Here is a 16,909-nt window from a genome sequence, read left to right on the forward strand (position 1 = left end):
TAAAATCATTTCACACAAGTGGCTTAAACATGAATTTTTCAAATTTGGTTGCTAGTTATCTTCTTCTTTTGAACACAAAAATGAGACATACAAATATGAATCTTTTAAGCACTACATGGAAAGAGGTCAGAGAATGGTAAACCCTTTTTCAGAATGATTGACATTCACTAGTTTTATTCATTATTATTATTTTTTAATTTCCAGAGTCTAATCAATATTGCATGACAATAAAATTATTTTTCTTTAATTAGTTCTGATTTGGCTGATATGATATCTCTTTTACAGAAATATTCTTATGTTTCATTTTCTATTTATTCAGCTGTCTCCCAAAAACATCAAACCTGCTAGTGATATACACAAAGGTTAATTAAAAGTAAATGTTACTCTACATGATTTTGGCAGTACTTTTGAAAAAGAGACATTTTTGTTTTAGAATTAACATTTCCTAATAACAAAGAACACGTTTTAATTTAAAATTTGCAGTAGCATTAATCCAACAATGGTACTGATCATATTTTGCAGGAAAAGAACAATTTTTAATAAGATTGGACTTAAGAAACTTAAGAGAGCAGACATGTGATAGTTAAATGAGCATCCCAAAGAGCGCTGAGCATATTGTCATGCTCTAATTCATGTCAAAACTAAGTTTAGATTTGCCTCCCTTTGCTATTAATCCCCTTTACTATTGAGACTTTCACTGTTGCCCACAGGTCAATTCATATAAGTGTGCACCGTCAAAAACTGAGTAATTGAAATCTGCTATGTCGCTATTACAACTGCAAATCAAAGATTTTGTATGCATTTTTGTTTTTATTAATAGGTTAGATGAAAAACAAGCCTAAAAATTAAAAAGTGAAAAACTTTATTGAGTTATGAAACATTGCAGTAGCAGTATAATATATCTCAAATTAATAAATTTGGATCTTTTAGACTGAGAACTAAAGAAACCTAGCTTCAATAACAAATCTTCCATAACCGTATCAGTAGTAAGGCTTTTTGTTCTGCACTAATTGTAAGCGGTTTTTATGGCGCCATGCTCAGGTCAAACAATCTGTTAATACCATATTGTAGTTGTTAGTGATCAACATTTAAAAATCTGAATGTCTATCGCTCCAACTTTCCAGCTACAGCTATCGAAATCTAGAAACGAATGGTGAATTTTGTGCCAGATTTGATCTCAGAACCTTGCATTCATCGGGCAATAACCAAACCCACTGAGCTACCGGAGATGCAATTAATTCCTTTGGCGATATGAGTAATTATCTAGGTAAAATATGGATAGCGCTCTGAGTTACTTACGGTGCAGCGTCACTAAAGCTTGCTCTCATGGCCCTTATTTGTAAGTTTAGCAATACTAGCTTACTCAAATTAACCATTGGCAATGTGCCAGGCTAATTGCAAGTAGCAGGCAAATACATTATCTGCCAATGTTTATAAGCTGCTTTTAATACTTGTGCAATGCCGGATATTCGGCTAGTATTACAATAATTAGAAGTTGCTTATTCACTTATTATTTTTCTGTTTAGGTCTGTTTTGAGTTCTAAAACTATACCCAATATTCAAGCATATTATATTGTGTGCCTTACAGCATGGTCCCTACTCAAATAATATTTGTGTACTTGTGGTATTATTAGTATTCTTGTTTGTATGATATTGTTGTAGCCTTCATATTATGTGTGCAGTAATTAGTACCGTTATTCTTAGGTAATACTTAGTACTGCTTGTGCATATTTGGGTTGTCTTGTAGTACGTACTCTCTGGCTTATTGAGGAAACTGACACGAATTTTTAGTCTTATAAGGTCATAATTATCACAAACACTAAACATTTCTTTTTAAGTTGAGATATACAAAAACTATTAAGAAAAGTTTAAAAGTATTTTGCATAATAATATTTTGATATATCACTAAATGTTTATTTACAATATCGAATCTTATTGTGATTCTTGGAAATCATGACTATCTGGATAATACTAAGATATTTAGAGCACATTTTAGTTTTACTGACACTTTGAAACAATTTTTAGCTTCAAATATTGTTAAATGTAGCTTTTTGTAACGTCGCCTGCTGACCTTTTTGACCTGACATATTCAAATGAATATTATGAGTTGCCCACACATGCATGTTTATTTCTACCAATAGACCTCTACATGTAAACAGCAACTATCCTGCAACTGCATTGGCACCATTGGTCTTGGGGTTAATGGTAGATGGAGTAGGCCGAGGCTTCGAAACAGGACCTCCAGGTCCAGTCGGTGGTATGATGACGACCTTGCGGGTGGGTTGGAGAGGCCCGCCTCCGCATTCAGGCATGCGGAAGTCTGTAGCATTGGCTTCTCTAAAATAGGCTTCCTAAAATATAAAATATTTAGCAATGGGAAGCTACGTAGTAACGTAGATGATTAGGAAATATTTTTCAAAAATATCACTCGAAAACATAAATAACATTATTTTACACAAGTGGCTTAAAATGACATATTCCAAATTAGTTGCAAAAATGTTTTCCTTTTTGAATACAAAGATGAGGTTTTCTACTTGACCGAGGAAACAGCAAAGGGTCGTAATAGTAGTGCTAACTGCTGATTAAAAGAAGGCCCTTAACTGTTCCATCTCTAGCAAAAAGGGCTCCCACAAGCATGATCAGATGTACCAAGCCGAATGAAAAGATTGCCAGCAAGATTTCAACAAACGACAAGAAATGACACAGAGACTTTTTGCCATATCCACTTGGAATAGGGAAGTGACACAGCGAACCTCTGCATTATCCATCCATAATGGGAAGGGGACGCAAAGGTTTTCTGCTATATTCCCCTGGGATGAGGAAGTTGCATTAAGGTTTCCTGCCATAGCCCCTCGGAATTACTATGAGGCCTTAGAAAACCTAAACCCCGAATAGCTGGAAACAGTCGTGGTTGTGGAGACACAACTTGAGCCTAAGCGAGCCACACCAGCTGTGTTGCCCGGGCTGCTCTACCAATCAGACCTGGAGAAACTAGGCCTGTAAGTAGTTTGGGAGCCTCCTTCAAGGCAGCCATTTGACCTTTTGGCAGCCATCCTCCTTTTGGGAGCCAAGCTGGCGCACCAGATGTTTGTTCTGGCGGATTAAAAATTGCATGGCACCAGTGAGTTTGCCTTGCGAGGCAAGGGTGTGCAGAGCTGATCAGGACACAGGCTCTGAATTAACCCCCTTTTAGATGCCACATCCTCTCTAGGAAGTTACAAGGGTGGCCCATTCAGTTCTGATTGATAACCGGATACACCACAAACTTGCTAAGCAAGCAAGTGTTTAACAGGCTCTCTCAGAGCACAAGGGACCCGCTCGAGAAGAGTAACAGCCATGGTCTTATGACAAATCTAATGCGACTGCCATTCTACAGGATCGTACGCTTACCAGTATGGCACTGAGACATAAACACTGAAGAAGTCTGTGGTGAGCTACATCAGCAAAACTACAAAAACTAAACATGCAATTTTTAATGGCCCACCAGTGTGCTATGCAGTTCCAACCACCTGTGATTTTGGTGGATGGGCGACTGTCAACCTAAACAAATAAACACAGGCAGATTTAGCCTGTCTTGACAAACTGTTGTTTTTGCGGAGTTGTCCCCCCGTCGAGCGGGCGAGCAACACAACAGCTTGTCACAAGAGGTACTGCACCTGATGCATCAGCTGCACTAAAAGGGAGTTGTTCTCTTTCGTCTATGCGGCTTGGCTGCGATGTTATGGCGGTTGCACCATTGGTAATCATAACAGATTTTGCGCAAAAGTTTGTGTAGAAAAAAATTTGATTACAACGTTTAACTAAAGACCAGTCTTTATTGTATTGTAAACGTTAGTAGAATTTAAGAATAAAATAAATTGAAAATAAAATTTATAAGAACAAATAAAACTGACTGATACAAAAATAGAAATAAAACTGACTGAGCGCACAAATAACGACATGTTTAGTCGCTGTTGTTGCCTAAGTTCTCAAGTGCTACTAAAGTTTACCGCAGAGACTGGTCGCTGGTTAAACGTTGTAATCTTATTTTTTCTGCATAAATGTTTGCGCGAAATTCGTTATGATTACCAATGGAGCAACCAACATAACATCGCAACCAAGCCGCATAGACGGAAAAGAACAACTCCCTATAAGTGCAGCTGATGCATCAGGTGCAGCACGTCTTGTGACAAGCTGTTGTGTTGCTCGCCGGCTCGACGGGGGAACAACTCTGCAAAAACAACAGTTTGTCAAGACAGGCTAAAGCAGATGCTGCTTAGTAGGGTTCAGGTGAGAGACATAGAAGCACTGACCAAGACTGAGATAGCCATTTCGTGTCGAGTCACAACCCGAAATTACTGCTTGTTGGGGCTAATAAAGAGTTACCTAAGAAGCATCCCATCGGCTATGAGCTTGAACTGGCAAAGGCCAAAGGGAAGCGTCATCACAGGCTAAAGTCATGTGATGTCTAAACCTCATGAATCAACCCCTAAAGCACTGAGCTGGCACCTCGATCGGCATATGCACGGAAGTAGAGGACCTCAAGTCGGATGAGGAACTGCCCTTTCTTGAACGGCTTTTATGACTTGGAATATGAAAGCACCAAAGGTAGGAGTATCAATCCACCTAGAAGACCTGTTCAGTGCAGCGAAAAAAATTTGCACAAAGCCGAGACAGGCAGAATGGTTGGTGGAACTACTAACACGCTACCTTTACCACCACTACCAATAGCTCTTCAGTAAAAGGCTCAATGAGCCAGCAGTAGGTGCCTGAATTTTCTCGGTAGTGCTAGTCCGAAAGAAGCATTTGGATGTTAGTCCGGAATAGGAACTGGCAGTTCAGCGTTGACTACCGCCAACTAAACGCTTTCATTGAGCAAGACGCCTACCTCTTTCCTGAATCAATGAAAGCCTCAATGTCCTCTGTGACAGCAGGTTTTTCAGCATGCTGGACCTGGTCAGCGCCTTTTGGTAAGTACCTCTGGATGCCGATGCCCAAGAGAAATCGGCTTTTGCAACTTCCTCTGGCCTATGGAGATGGAAGGTGCTGTCTTTGAACTCATGTCTGTGCTAGCCATCTTCTAGAGGCTGTTGGAGTGGTTATTACACGGCTTGCATTGGCAAAGGCTGCTGTATTTAGACAATTGGACTAAAATTCAAAAGACACCAGCATCGGTTGGAGGAAGTATTCCAGCACGTGAAAGAAGCCGGACTTGAAAAAACAGACTGCCTTCAAACACTGATTGGCCACATCTCCTCGGCATCCATGTTGAGGTATCCAGATTTGACTTGAACACATATCCTGTACTTAAATGCCGGTGAGGGCGGAATAGAGGCGGGGCTACCTCTAGTTCAAAAATGAAACGGAGGAAGTTTTTGCATACTTCAGCAAGACTCTAGCAGCTTCAAAGACCCGAAGAGAACTGTTGGCTGTAATCAAGGCCGTGAAACACTGTCAGCCCTATTTATATAGCCGGCAATTCTTACTCCGAATCAACCATGCCTCTCTCCCTTGGCTTTGCCGAAGAAAGGAATCTCCAAGCAGTTGGCAAGATGGTTGGAAATTCTAACAGAGTTACATTACACATTGGAAAACCAAGCTGGCTTGCATCTTGGGAATGCTGATGGGCTGAGCCAACCAACTCATGAGGACTACCGGCAATTTGAGCTGATCGAGCTGAAGAATAGAGAACCCACCTAAAATGTACTAGCCATAGAGAACAAACTCTTGTCAAGTAGACCTGAGAAAAGCTTGACTGCGGTGTCAGAGGTTGCCAGAACTGTATGCAAGATGGCCAGTCACATGAGCCAATTTGCTGTTTATCTGATCTATGTGAGGGTGGAAGGAGTTGGCTTAGAGATCCATAAACCTTCTTAGTAGACTCTGGTACTTACTGACACAGCTCAGGTAAAGTCTCAAAGTGGCGCTGGCAAGGAGCTGAAACGGATGCTGGCCACAGGTACCCACAGCCACCATGTACTGAGCCCTGTCAAATGGAAAGGAGCTGACCAGGGAGCAATTAAAACGAGAGGTCAAGAGCTCCACCAGCTGCACAAATTTTGATCCATTCTCTCAAAATGGCTGGACACAATGTTGGAAACCAGTACTTCACTCTCAATCAGCCCAGGTGGTGTGCAGTCTGTTCACTAGCTCTCAGAGAATCCAACGTGTAGCGAACACACACCTTGGCCCATTTTGGAGTGGGCAAGATGATCAGCCGCTTCTGTCTGACTTGGTACTGGCCAAGAATGATGACAACCATGAGGAGGCTAATCAAGAGTTGCGAGATGAGCCAAGCTGTGAAGTATGGTGGAACGAAGACAGCCATAAGCATTTAGTGACTGGATGCCAAACACCCTTGGCAGAAAGGTGCATTAGACTTGGTAAGGCCACTGCCAATGACACCAAAGGTAACAGGTGGATATTGGTATTAACCGACACTTCACCCAATGGCAGGGTGCTTTGGCTTTCCAAGAGGCAACGACATCAGTGTAAGCTAGTCCCTTGGAAAAGGAAATCTTTTGCCACATGGGTTTGTCAGAACAGATCCGTACGAACCAACTGACACAGTTTGAGAGTCAATTAATGACTGAGCTGCGTCAGCTCTGGCACATGGTGAGAAGCCAAACACTACTTCATTCTACCATCAGGCCAACAAAGTAGTGAAGCTCAAAATGCTAAGGTATGCTCTTTTGAGCACCATCATGCCTTTTGCATGCCTCTGCCAAACCAGCTGGAGTATCACCCTTCACCCACAGAGACTCAACCAATGCATGAGTACATGGTAGAGCAACTCCAACTGCTGGAAAAGGTATATGCCACCCTCACACAAGCGCAGATAGAGATCAGACAAGAAGACAGGAAAGATTCGCCCCTCTACACTCTAAAGAATGGATATAAATGGCAAACAAACAGTGGAAAAGAGGATACAATCCCAAGCTACATGCTAAGTTTCTGGAACAACACTGAGTAATAGAATATAACTCAGCCACGCATACCCAGTAAAACAACAATAAAAATCCTCAATTTAAAGCGAAGGCCAGCCTGAAACCTGACCATGCATGTCCAAAAAGTTAGGCCGAGCTCCAGCTACCTTACAGCCTTGCAGAAGCCCAACACAAAAGGGACAAGCCAAATAAAAAGAAGAGTCCGAGCCTTGGCCAGAGACAAAAATAGAATTATCCTGCCTAAAGCCATATGCAATGGAAAATGGAAAGCTGAGACAAGACGCCTAAGTTCTTTTAGAAGAAGTTCAAAAGAAAGAATTAGATGATGCAATTCTTGACCTTTCAGGCCAACCAGAGTCTCAAGGATCATCTATCCAATAGTCACAAAAGCTAGCTTTGTAGGTCACCAGGCATAACCCTTGGCATAACCCTAACAAAAAAGCCGAACCGATATAGGTAGTGGGAGTGTCTTAACGCAATGATAGGCAATCCCATACAACTTCGGCAAAGTTATATTGAGACAAAGAAACAAAAAGCTGAGTTTAAATTTAACTGTGAAAAAGCCATTTCTACTTTAGAGCACACACAAGCAAGTACTGTCGAAAGCCTTTATCGATGCTACTCCACTAAGCTGGTTGCAACATTCCTATATTAGGTATAATAGGTAAGCTTAACATTTCTTTTTTAGAAAAGCTTTTGAGCCAGCTGAGGCCCAGCGAGGGAAGTAAAGAAGAATGTGTGGAAGACTTTTTAGACTCAGAGCCTGTGGCAGTGTATCAGAAGACAGATAGAGCAGAATTGGTTGCGGCAAAGGGAGTCTCTATCGAGAATGTGAACGAAGCTGAGAAGCGTTTAGGACAAGCTGCCTCCATCAGTGACTCTTTTGCTAATTGCAAAGAAACTTGTGTGGAGTCACACTTAGTCATCACTTGGATCTCCACTATTAGCGGACCTAGGCCAGCAGCTATAGTTTTCTACAAGAGCAAGGATCTAGTAGGAGCCACCAACCAGTCAAGTTTAGATGAGTTTGTGGCACTCAAGATTCATGAGAACCTCGACTGGCTGGAAGAGGCACAAAAGGCCAAGGTTTCCGAGGTGCCACCTGTTTTTCAGGTTATAGAGACTAAGTCAGCAAAGAAGCCGACCCTATCTGCTTTCTCGGCTGCCATCCAAACTTTTGTACTGGTGCTAGAAAAACTGACTGGCCAGCGTAAGAAAAAAGCCATTGTAAAAACCAATAGGTTTGTTACACAAGATACCTGACACAAGATAAAGGAAGCCCTGCAGGAGTGACCTAACTCATGCAGGCTGTGCTGGTTCATGACAAGTGTGAAGAAGAGCCGCGAACACTTCTTCCAACACTTCGCCATCATTTTGTGTCCTTACTAGTGGCAGCATGTATTACGTGATCAATTTATGTTGAAACAGAGGGGAGAAAAACTTGCAGGTGATAAATGCACAGATACTGTGTACCATGTAGACGAAGCTCAGTGGTCATCTCTCCAAAGATGAAAGGTTGGTCATGAAACCGTGTACCTATATCCTGACTACATCTCGCTGACTCAAAAAGGCAACAACCTTGAAGCCAGTCAGTATGAAATGGCATAAGGACAAGGGGAGTAAAAAATAAGACCGGCCAAGTTACCAGAGCCAGCACAGATCGACGATCTAGGGCTGTTTATTCTAGGAGGTGTTTTTGACTGACTCGGTGCAAGAAAAGCTGACCACACTAGCTCTTCCACTGCTGGAGCCTGACCAGAACAGGCTGATGCAAATATTGGGCTGTCAGCCCATGGATTAGCTGCTCAGAGACTGCTGCGAGAGGTGAGCCTGACTACTCATAAAGGACAGCTTCCACTGACAGAAGCTGGCCTACCGGACAGCCAACTTGATTAAAGCCGAGAAGCCCAATGATTTTAATCGGGCCTTTGCAGAGAGGGACGTTCAGCGGATCATGTACAGAACCTAGCTTTAAACCTAACAGATCTCTTCTCTCGAGTGTGAGTTGAAGGCTTCTATGACCCCAATTGAGAAAAGGGGGAGGTATTGGCCAAACTCTTGAGTCAAGCCTCAGAGACCTGCTTGGCCCCTCCGGGATGGGAGGGACTATATCCGAGATCAAAGGGGAGACCATGTCGGTTTCAATTTCAGCCATAAGTTTGATGTCTGTTAGGCAGACCTTGTCGGGCACAGATTTGGCCCTTGAGAACTGACCTGCTACCCCGTCAGCTTCTGCGGTCGAGAGGTGGAACTTATCGCAAGGAAACGTATAATAGGAGTGTAAATGAGCTCAGTCAAGAGGAAGTCTCACCTGGAAGTCTCATAGCGTGCACATATATGCTAACAAAATATATATTAATTACTTGTTGAACTCAAGTGGTTTGATTGCTTATGAAGTAAAGTACAAAATCACGACAGATCCCTTATAATATGAATGTTTCAAGTACAATGGTCAAACTTTTAAAGAGATTAAAGTTTAGACCTTTTCGTTTTGTTTACTATCATAATTTTTTTCCAAATCTCCCGAGTCTACTGAATATCACACTAAAAATTACTATCTTTAATTAGTGGTTCTGATTTGACTGATATAATATCTATTTTACAGAAATAACTTTTGGTTCAATTTTTTATTTATTCCGTTGTGTCACAAAAGCAACAAACCTGCAAGTGATGTACACAAAAGATTAATCAAAAATAAATTTTATTCCACCTTATCTTGATAGTAAGATTGAAAAAAATAGATCAAGTGACATTTTTTGTTTCAAAAATTAACATTTCCCCATGGAAAAAGAATGCATATTTTCATTTAAAAATTTTTAGTAGTGTTAATCCAACAATAATACTAATAATACTTTTGCAGAAAAAGAACAATTTTCAATAAAATTAGACTGTAGAAACTTAAAAGAGAAGACATATGGTAGATAAATAAGCATCTTAAAAAGTGCTAACATATTACTATGCTCTAATTCATGTCAAAACTAAATTTAGATTTACCTCCCTTTGCTATTGAACATGCGGTTTCATTTTCATGGTTGCCTAAGCATCAATTCACATATGTGTGCATGTTGGAAACTGAATAATTAGAATGTGAAATGTTGCTATTACAGTAAAAGTTCAAAAATTTTGTATGTTTTTTGTTTTTCAAATGGCTGAAATTAAATATAAGATTAAAAATTGGGAAGTTAAAAGCTTTGTTAACTTATGAAACATTGCAGTAGCAGTATAATATATCTCGAGTTGATAAATTTAGACCTTTTAGACCAGGGTTGACCAAAACCTTTTGCTAATGCGCCAAAAGTCAGAAATCAAGCAGTCAGGTGAGCCAGAAGCTCTTCGCTTTTATAATTACATGTATTTTCACATAAAAAAATGAACAATATATATTATGCTTTTAGACAGGATATAAATTATTATAAAATATGCATATAAACTGAAATACATCAAAACACATATGTATTTATACACATTAATGTAGTGCACACAAAGTACCGACGTACATCAAATTTTTAACAGCTCGGATGGAATTGGGGTTTAGCACTCGCAATGTTTTTTGTAGTCTGTTTAAAACTGGGTGGATGGTAATCTCACTAATTGATAAAAGTAGTTTTGCATGACAACAATTCGTCGCTTAGATTTGATAAGGTTCATCTTAGAAAATGCCGGCGGTATAGATATGTTAATGACAATATTGTGCACAGCAAAAGCGCTAGTCTAGTCATGTTAAGATACAATGACTTTGTTGCAGCTTTGGTTTAGAATTATGAGGACAAGACATTCTATATAGCTGGCAGCTCCCATAGCTTCACCTGCATGACAGCCAGTGACAAGTGAATAAGAAGTCCACTTACGGCCAATGCCCAATCAGCATCTATTCTAACAATGAAAAGTGCTTTTATGAGCCGAGTCAACCTTTCTATCTTGTCAAAGTCAACAAAGTGCCTTGAAAACTCCCGACTCAGGGTGTTGATAAAGTCGCAGTAGAGTTGAACACCAATGTCCTCTTTTTTATCTCACAATAGCTTAAGGCAAGAAAAACGCAGCTCGAATATCACTTGTGAATAAGGATAGATGCAAACCAAATGACTTCACAGCTGATTAGAAGTCAACGATTGATTTGTCCTTCTATTGCAGTTTCAAATTGAGTTTGTTCATGTGCAGATGTTTACCAGAAAAGCCATATCAGCCATACACTTATCACTTTTTAGAGTGTTAATAAACATCTCAGAGCTTAAGCCACTTGTTTAAAAGACACAACCACATATTCTCATAACTGCTATATTTTGCTGAGAGCATTTCCGTTACTAAACCAATGCATATTGTTGTGGGTGAGAAGCTAATCATACTAGGAATCAACATCTCTTAAAAACTGTCTTAGTTTTCTGTGACGAAGAGCCGGTTTGCTCTTGAGGTGGTTCATCATCTTCCTTGCATCTGTTGTCAACATGAGGAAATCTCAATTGAGCTTGCAGTTTTGGTTGATTTGTTTTCGATCGCCCCAACAATCCCTTCTCCTTGTCAGCCATTGCTGGTACCCCATCAGCGGTAACAGAAACACAATTATTGGTAAGAGGAAGTGCTGATAGTCTTAGTCTCTCCAAGGTAACTGTACATATTGCAGGTCCTGTTGTGTCTCCTTTAATGCCAACGAAAGTTCACAACTCTTCTACAAATCTTTCTCCATTAAAGTATCTGTAAATAATGGTTTTGCAAATAATAGAAACAAAAACCACAGTTAAAAAGCAGCTAACACCTGATGCAGCTGTCTGTACTCAAAGCATTTTTATATTTTGTATTTTACAACTCCGTTCATAAAAATCACAGCAAACTAGTATTTTTGTGTAACAAATCAAAAAAACGGAAATATATTTACCTGATAAATACGGCTAGTTGTGTCACATCCAGAATATCTGTTGACTCATCTAGGGCTAACAGATACCATTGTGCATTATACACTTTGGCATGTAGTTGCCTTTCTAGGGCAAAATCAGTGTCAAGCGCTGAGGTTAAGCATAACTCAGTATAAAAGGAAGTCGTCCGGTCTTCAATAAATATTCGAATAGTAGAATGAAATTTCTGCTTTTTATCTGCGCTAGCCAGTATCGATAAGTCCATTTAAAGATAAATGGAAGTACATGGGTATGAAACCAAACTATGTTGTCAACATATTTATAGGTGCCACAAGAGAATACTAGTCAATGAAATGCTGATGTAATTACATGTATAAGTACATGTACGTTAATACATGAATCATGCAGAAAGAGGTGATGTAATACAATTGCATGCTGATACAATGCAGAGTAGTGCTGGTCACGGGTAGCAAAACTTGTTGAACTCGTGGGTTTATCTTCTCTCGAGTATCGGGTCATAGAGATTTTGAGCATTTCAATTTTGTGGCTTTGGGTTTCGATCTTGCGGGTTCGAGTTTTCGTACACGAATCCGTTGAGTAGAGTGGACAAATACGCAGTCTATTGCACTCTAAGCATCGTTTAACAACTCGCCTATTAACGCTGTGAGCACGAAAATCGGTCGCTCGACAATAGTAAAAAGTAATAAATAAATGGAATAGAATTATAATTTTAAGATATATCTGATGTTTTGAAATTCTAGACATCAAACTTGTATCAACAAACCCGATACCCAAAAAAACCCGTTGGCCAAGAAGTACTCGTGCCCACCACTAATGCAGAGTACAGCATTTAGAAAATCTATATATACATGTACTGTGTGCCCTCGGGTTACGATGACCCTGTTATATGATTTTTTTGCTCTGCAATGAAGAACACGCTAAATTCTTGCCCTCTCCATACGAAATGTTTTTCGACATACGAAATTAAAAATTTCTTTCGAATTTCAAGTTTGGCAGTCGGTTTGCTGATTATGTTGAAACCACAAATATGTCGATATGCTAATCGCTGAAATCCCCCTAACAACGAATGAAAGAGAGATGATGCTCAATCCTGCTCAGTTCTTTGTTATTCATTATTAGTAATTTTGAAGATGAAACTAGAAACAAATAAGTGATAAAATTTTAGCAATAAAAAAGTTTAAGTTCATTTAAATATTTAAAAATACAAACCAACACTAAGCTATAATAGTGTGTTTAGTAAGCTAAATTCATTTAAATTTAATTCAGTATTTATGTTATACGTCTTTCTCGAATGTAAGAACTCTCTACGGCATGTGCTGCACATATTACATCAAAATGCTACACTTTATTGCAGATCATAACCACTAAATACATTGAAGTTACTCTAGGTAACTATAGTTACTAAAGCTAATATACTATTTTGTTAGTAATTTTTCATATGTGCAGCATGTATATAAAATAATGAGAATTTTACCAGCGGATGTTAGCATTGAATACTTACTATAGATTTCTATACTTCCTCTATACAAACTTTTCGCCTTACGATGTCAAAACCAGAAAGAATTAAAATCTTACCGCGAAGGTTCACTGTGTACGTGTAGTTTTGGTCAAAAAGTTATGTTGCAGAATTTTTGGAAGCTTGCAATAATTATATAGCACAAAGGTCATGGCGAACAAATCCATCAAGTTTCACGAATTATTTCACGCGCAAAAATTCGCACAAGCAAGTCGGCCACTCCACATAGGCAAGTTGGCCACATTTGGTCCACGGACCATAGTGTGGCTGTCTAAACCTAGGGTTTAGACGGTGTACTAAAAGAATTAGTTTCAAAAACTCAAACACCAACTCAAAAAGCCAAAAATTTGTGCTGTTGTTTAAGTTTGAGTTCCTAAATCTATCTCTAGAGTTAAAAACTTTTGCTATCTGTATGTGCAGAACACTTCAGTGGTACAGTGCTACAGACATTGCTAACATGCAGTAAAACTAACGCTAGATTTAACCTTGAATAACAAATTGCATCCACGCACTGCGAGTAATATTTTTTGAGAAGCCATCAAACTCATTAAACTAGTGATATTATTAGGAGTGATCAGAGGAAATGCAAATGATGATTTTTACCAACAACTTGCTCTTTTTCAATAAAAAAACTGCAAAATTCGGCTATTACCATAGTTTTTGCACGGTCCTCTATATGCATGGTTTAAACTCCATTGATTTATCAGTCAACAGCCTTAAACCACTCTTTGCACACAGCATCAAATGACTGACCAAAACTGTCACTGTTTTATGGGTCGTGATAAAATGAAAATGTACATTTTAGCCAGTTACAAGAAAACTGATTCTTCGAATGACCTCAAATTTTATGATTCTATCTGTGATACTCTGCCTAACAACCTGATATAAATAGATTGTTGCACCAGAACATGGCTCAACCGGCTTTGTAAGCAGAGCCCTCAAAAATCTCAGATTGAAAAAGATGAGAGAGATTCTCTTCAAAAATGTCAAAATAGCTGCCACAAAAAATTCTATTGTTTAGCTAACTGAGTTGATAACAATAACATAAAAAATATAAATTCATCAATAATCTGCTATTGCATGTGTGCTAGCATGATGATTTGAAAGAAAATCCTATGAATGCATAAGCGTTGTCTGCTCTACAATTGTTTTCAAAAACTGTTACACTGAAACTTATCACTGTTGTGCTCAATGTGATCAATAGAAACGCATGAAAAATACAGAGATAAATTTGCTGACCTTGAAGTATTGTCCTTCGACAAATCCTCTGTAATGTTTCGCAGCATTCTTTCGGAGATCCTCACTAACGGCTGGGTCTTTGCAGTCTCCATCATAGTAATAAGTTTTAGGCAACCTCTTGAAGATACCTTGGTGCTCTGCGATGTATATTGAGACATAACTTTATTTGTAAGTTGTCTATTCATGCCACTGATATTACTAAATGATAGAAATGTGGCTTTAAAGATGAACTTGACAAAATCTTTGTAGATTTTATCAGAAAGTATCAGAATTTTTCTATCATTTGAGATTGTTTTTGATGTTTGTAGTAGTCTGACTGCCAGGATGTTTCTATATTAAACTTGATCATGGTTAAAACGCTCAGAAGAGAAATGCTTGTGAAATGCCATTACTAGTTGTTATCATTGCTATAGTTGATACCAGCTATTGTGTTCAAGTTGCAGCGTTATGCGTTTTCATTCTGTCGGTTTCTTTGCAACTACTATATATAGATGTCATAATCGCACATCCGCAGAATCTGAGCATTTTAACAGTGATCAAATTTTATCGATTTTAACCTTGAAACATCCTGGCAGTCCAATCATATCAAGCATCAAAGACAATCGTAAATGATAAAGAATACTGATACTTTCTAATGAAATATACTAGTTTTGTGCAAGTTTATTTTTACAAAAGAGAACAAGACTTAGTACTCACCAACACAGTTAGGCACCTTATTTGTTGGGTACCAAGTTCCCTTTCCTTTGCATAAATAAGTTTCTGGCAGGGCGATAACGTCTGAGAGACTCTCAAATTCATAAGGATTCTGGCAGAAAATTTGACAGCTTGCACCATCTGCGATGTTGTCACAAACCAGAGCTCCGTTCAAAGGTGCCCGGATTGCCTTACATGGATACCCTGTAACGGTCAATGGCAACAACCTTGACCTTACCCATAATGATAATCAATTAGCCAATATGTTACCAGGCCACAAAATAATTGAGCTTAATGATATGTTGCCCATTACTATTTTACTAATGCTTAAAATTGTCTTAGCTGGTAAAACCTCTGTAGGAGCTACCTACTCTTGATATGCACAGTTTGGTCTGAGAAAACAACCCTATGTAAAACATGCCAGCTTTAATTATATTCACTTTTAATACCCCTACCTGTTATACACTTGCAATGAACTTTTATAGCTGAAAAAAAGTTGCAGTTTTTTTAGCATATACAACATTTAATGTTATTTTTTGAGCGCACGACAATGTCATATCTATTTATAATGACCTCGGTTAAAATTGTGTCAAGGTCTTTTATAGTTGCTTTAGTTTGCACTTGGATTCTTCCTTACTGTTGAACAAAACAGCTAGATATTAGCCGGTTTTTGAAGTTACTGTATGTTACCTTTGACTGTAAAGTTGAAGGAGCATGAGTTTGAATTTCCAAAAGCGTCAGTAGCTGTGTAGGTGACTGTATGAGATCCTGGAAAATGAATAACAGTTACACTGATGACACAAATCTGCTGATAGACAGCTCATTATAAATGAAGTTAAGTTTGAAAATGAGCTGTAAAGCTCAAAGCCAAAAAGAATGTTATTTAGCAATAGAAAGATGGCATTGAATAGCAATAGCAATGTTTCCAATGTCAGATCAGATGAGTTCTTTGGATAAATCACCAGAACTGAAACCAAGTAGCTTGAAACTGAACAATGTTGCATCAGCTTATACAGACACAGCTGGCCCTTGACATTTGTTTGTACCTGCAGTATTGCTTCAATGTTACTGTTTGATACTTGACTGCTAAAAATGATCTTTGGTTCAGATTTATTGGATCAAACAATGTAACCATTCACATATAAACTCACTAGTGACAATGAACAAACCATAACATACCGACCTGCCAACTCATAAGTGACAATGAGCAAATCATGAAATACCAACATTCCAACTCACTAGTGAAGAGTAAACAATGGTTTTAATATTTTTAACAATAGCTTCGACAGTTTTACAATAGCTAAATTTCAGAAAAAATTTATCAAATTTTCATTTTGTGTTTTTATGTAATAAAGACTTTATTATTATCAAAATCCACAAGGCGAGACTCACAAACCGATAGGTACAATTAAATTTTAATAAAAACTACACGCAAATGATTGCGGGATGTCTAAATATGATACTAACTTCTTTGTGTATTTGTGAAATCTGCTTTGATTTTGTTCTGCGTGTGCAACAGATCAATAAGACAAGCTAATAGCAATGTTTCATAAATGAACTTACGCGAAACTTTAGTAGAATCTATCAGAAAAATTCAGTATTGTTCTATCATTTGTGATTGTTTTTGAAGCTTGAGGTGATCTGACTGCCAGAATGTTTCAAGATTA

General features: G+C 38.6%; 1 protein-coding gene across 1 annotated transcript in view; it reads right to left on the minus strand.

Moving 5' to 3' along the window:
* Positions 1-2,113: 2,113 nt before the first annotated feature.
* Positions 2,114-16,909, minus strand: part of LOC137408595 (uncharacterized) — a 32,479-nt gene continuing 17,683 nt past the window's right edge. Inside the window, exons 9-12 of the mRNA XM_068095177.1 lie at positions 15,933-16,010; positions 15,246-15,446; positions 14,550-14,686; positions 2,114-2,351 (exon numbers count right to left, since the gene is read on the minus strand). Of these exons, the coding sequence (XP_067951278.1) occupies positions 2,163-2,351; positions 14,550-14,686; positions 15,246-15,446; positions 15,933-16,010 (605 nt within the window). The 3' untranslated portion in view covers positions 2,114-2,162. The remainder of the gene's footprint in view (positions 2,352-14,549; positions 14,687-15,245; positions 15,447-15,932; positions 16,011-16,909) is intronic.

The sequence above is a fragment of the Watersipora subatra genome, chromosome 11 (genome assembly GCF_963576615.1).
Source record: "Watersipora subatra chromosome 11, tzWatSuba1.1, whole genome shotgun sequence".
In the NCBI taxonomy this organism is placed as follows: domain Eukaryota; kingdom Metazoa; phylum Bryozoa; class Gymnolaemata; order Cheilostomatida; family Watersiporidae; genus Watersipora; species Watersipora subatra.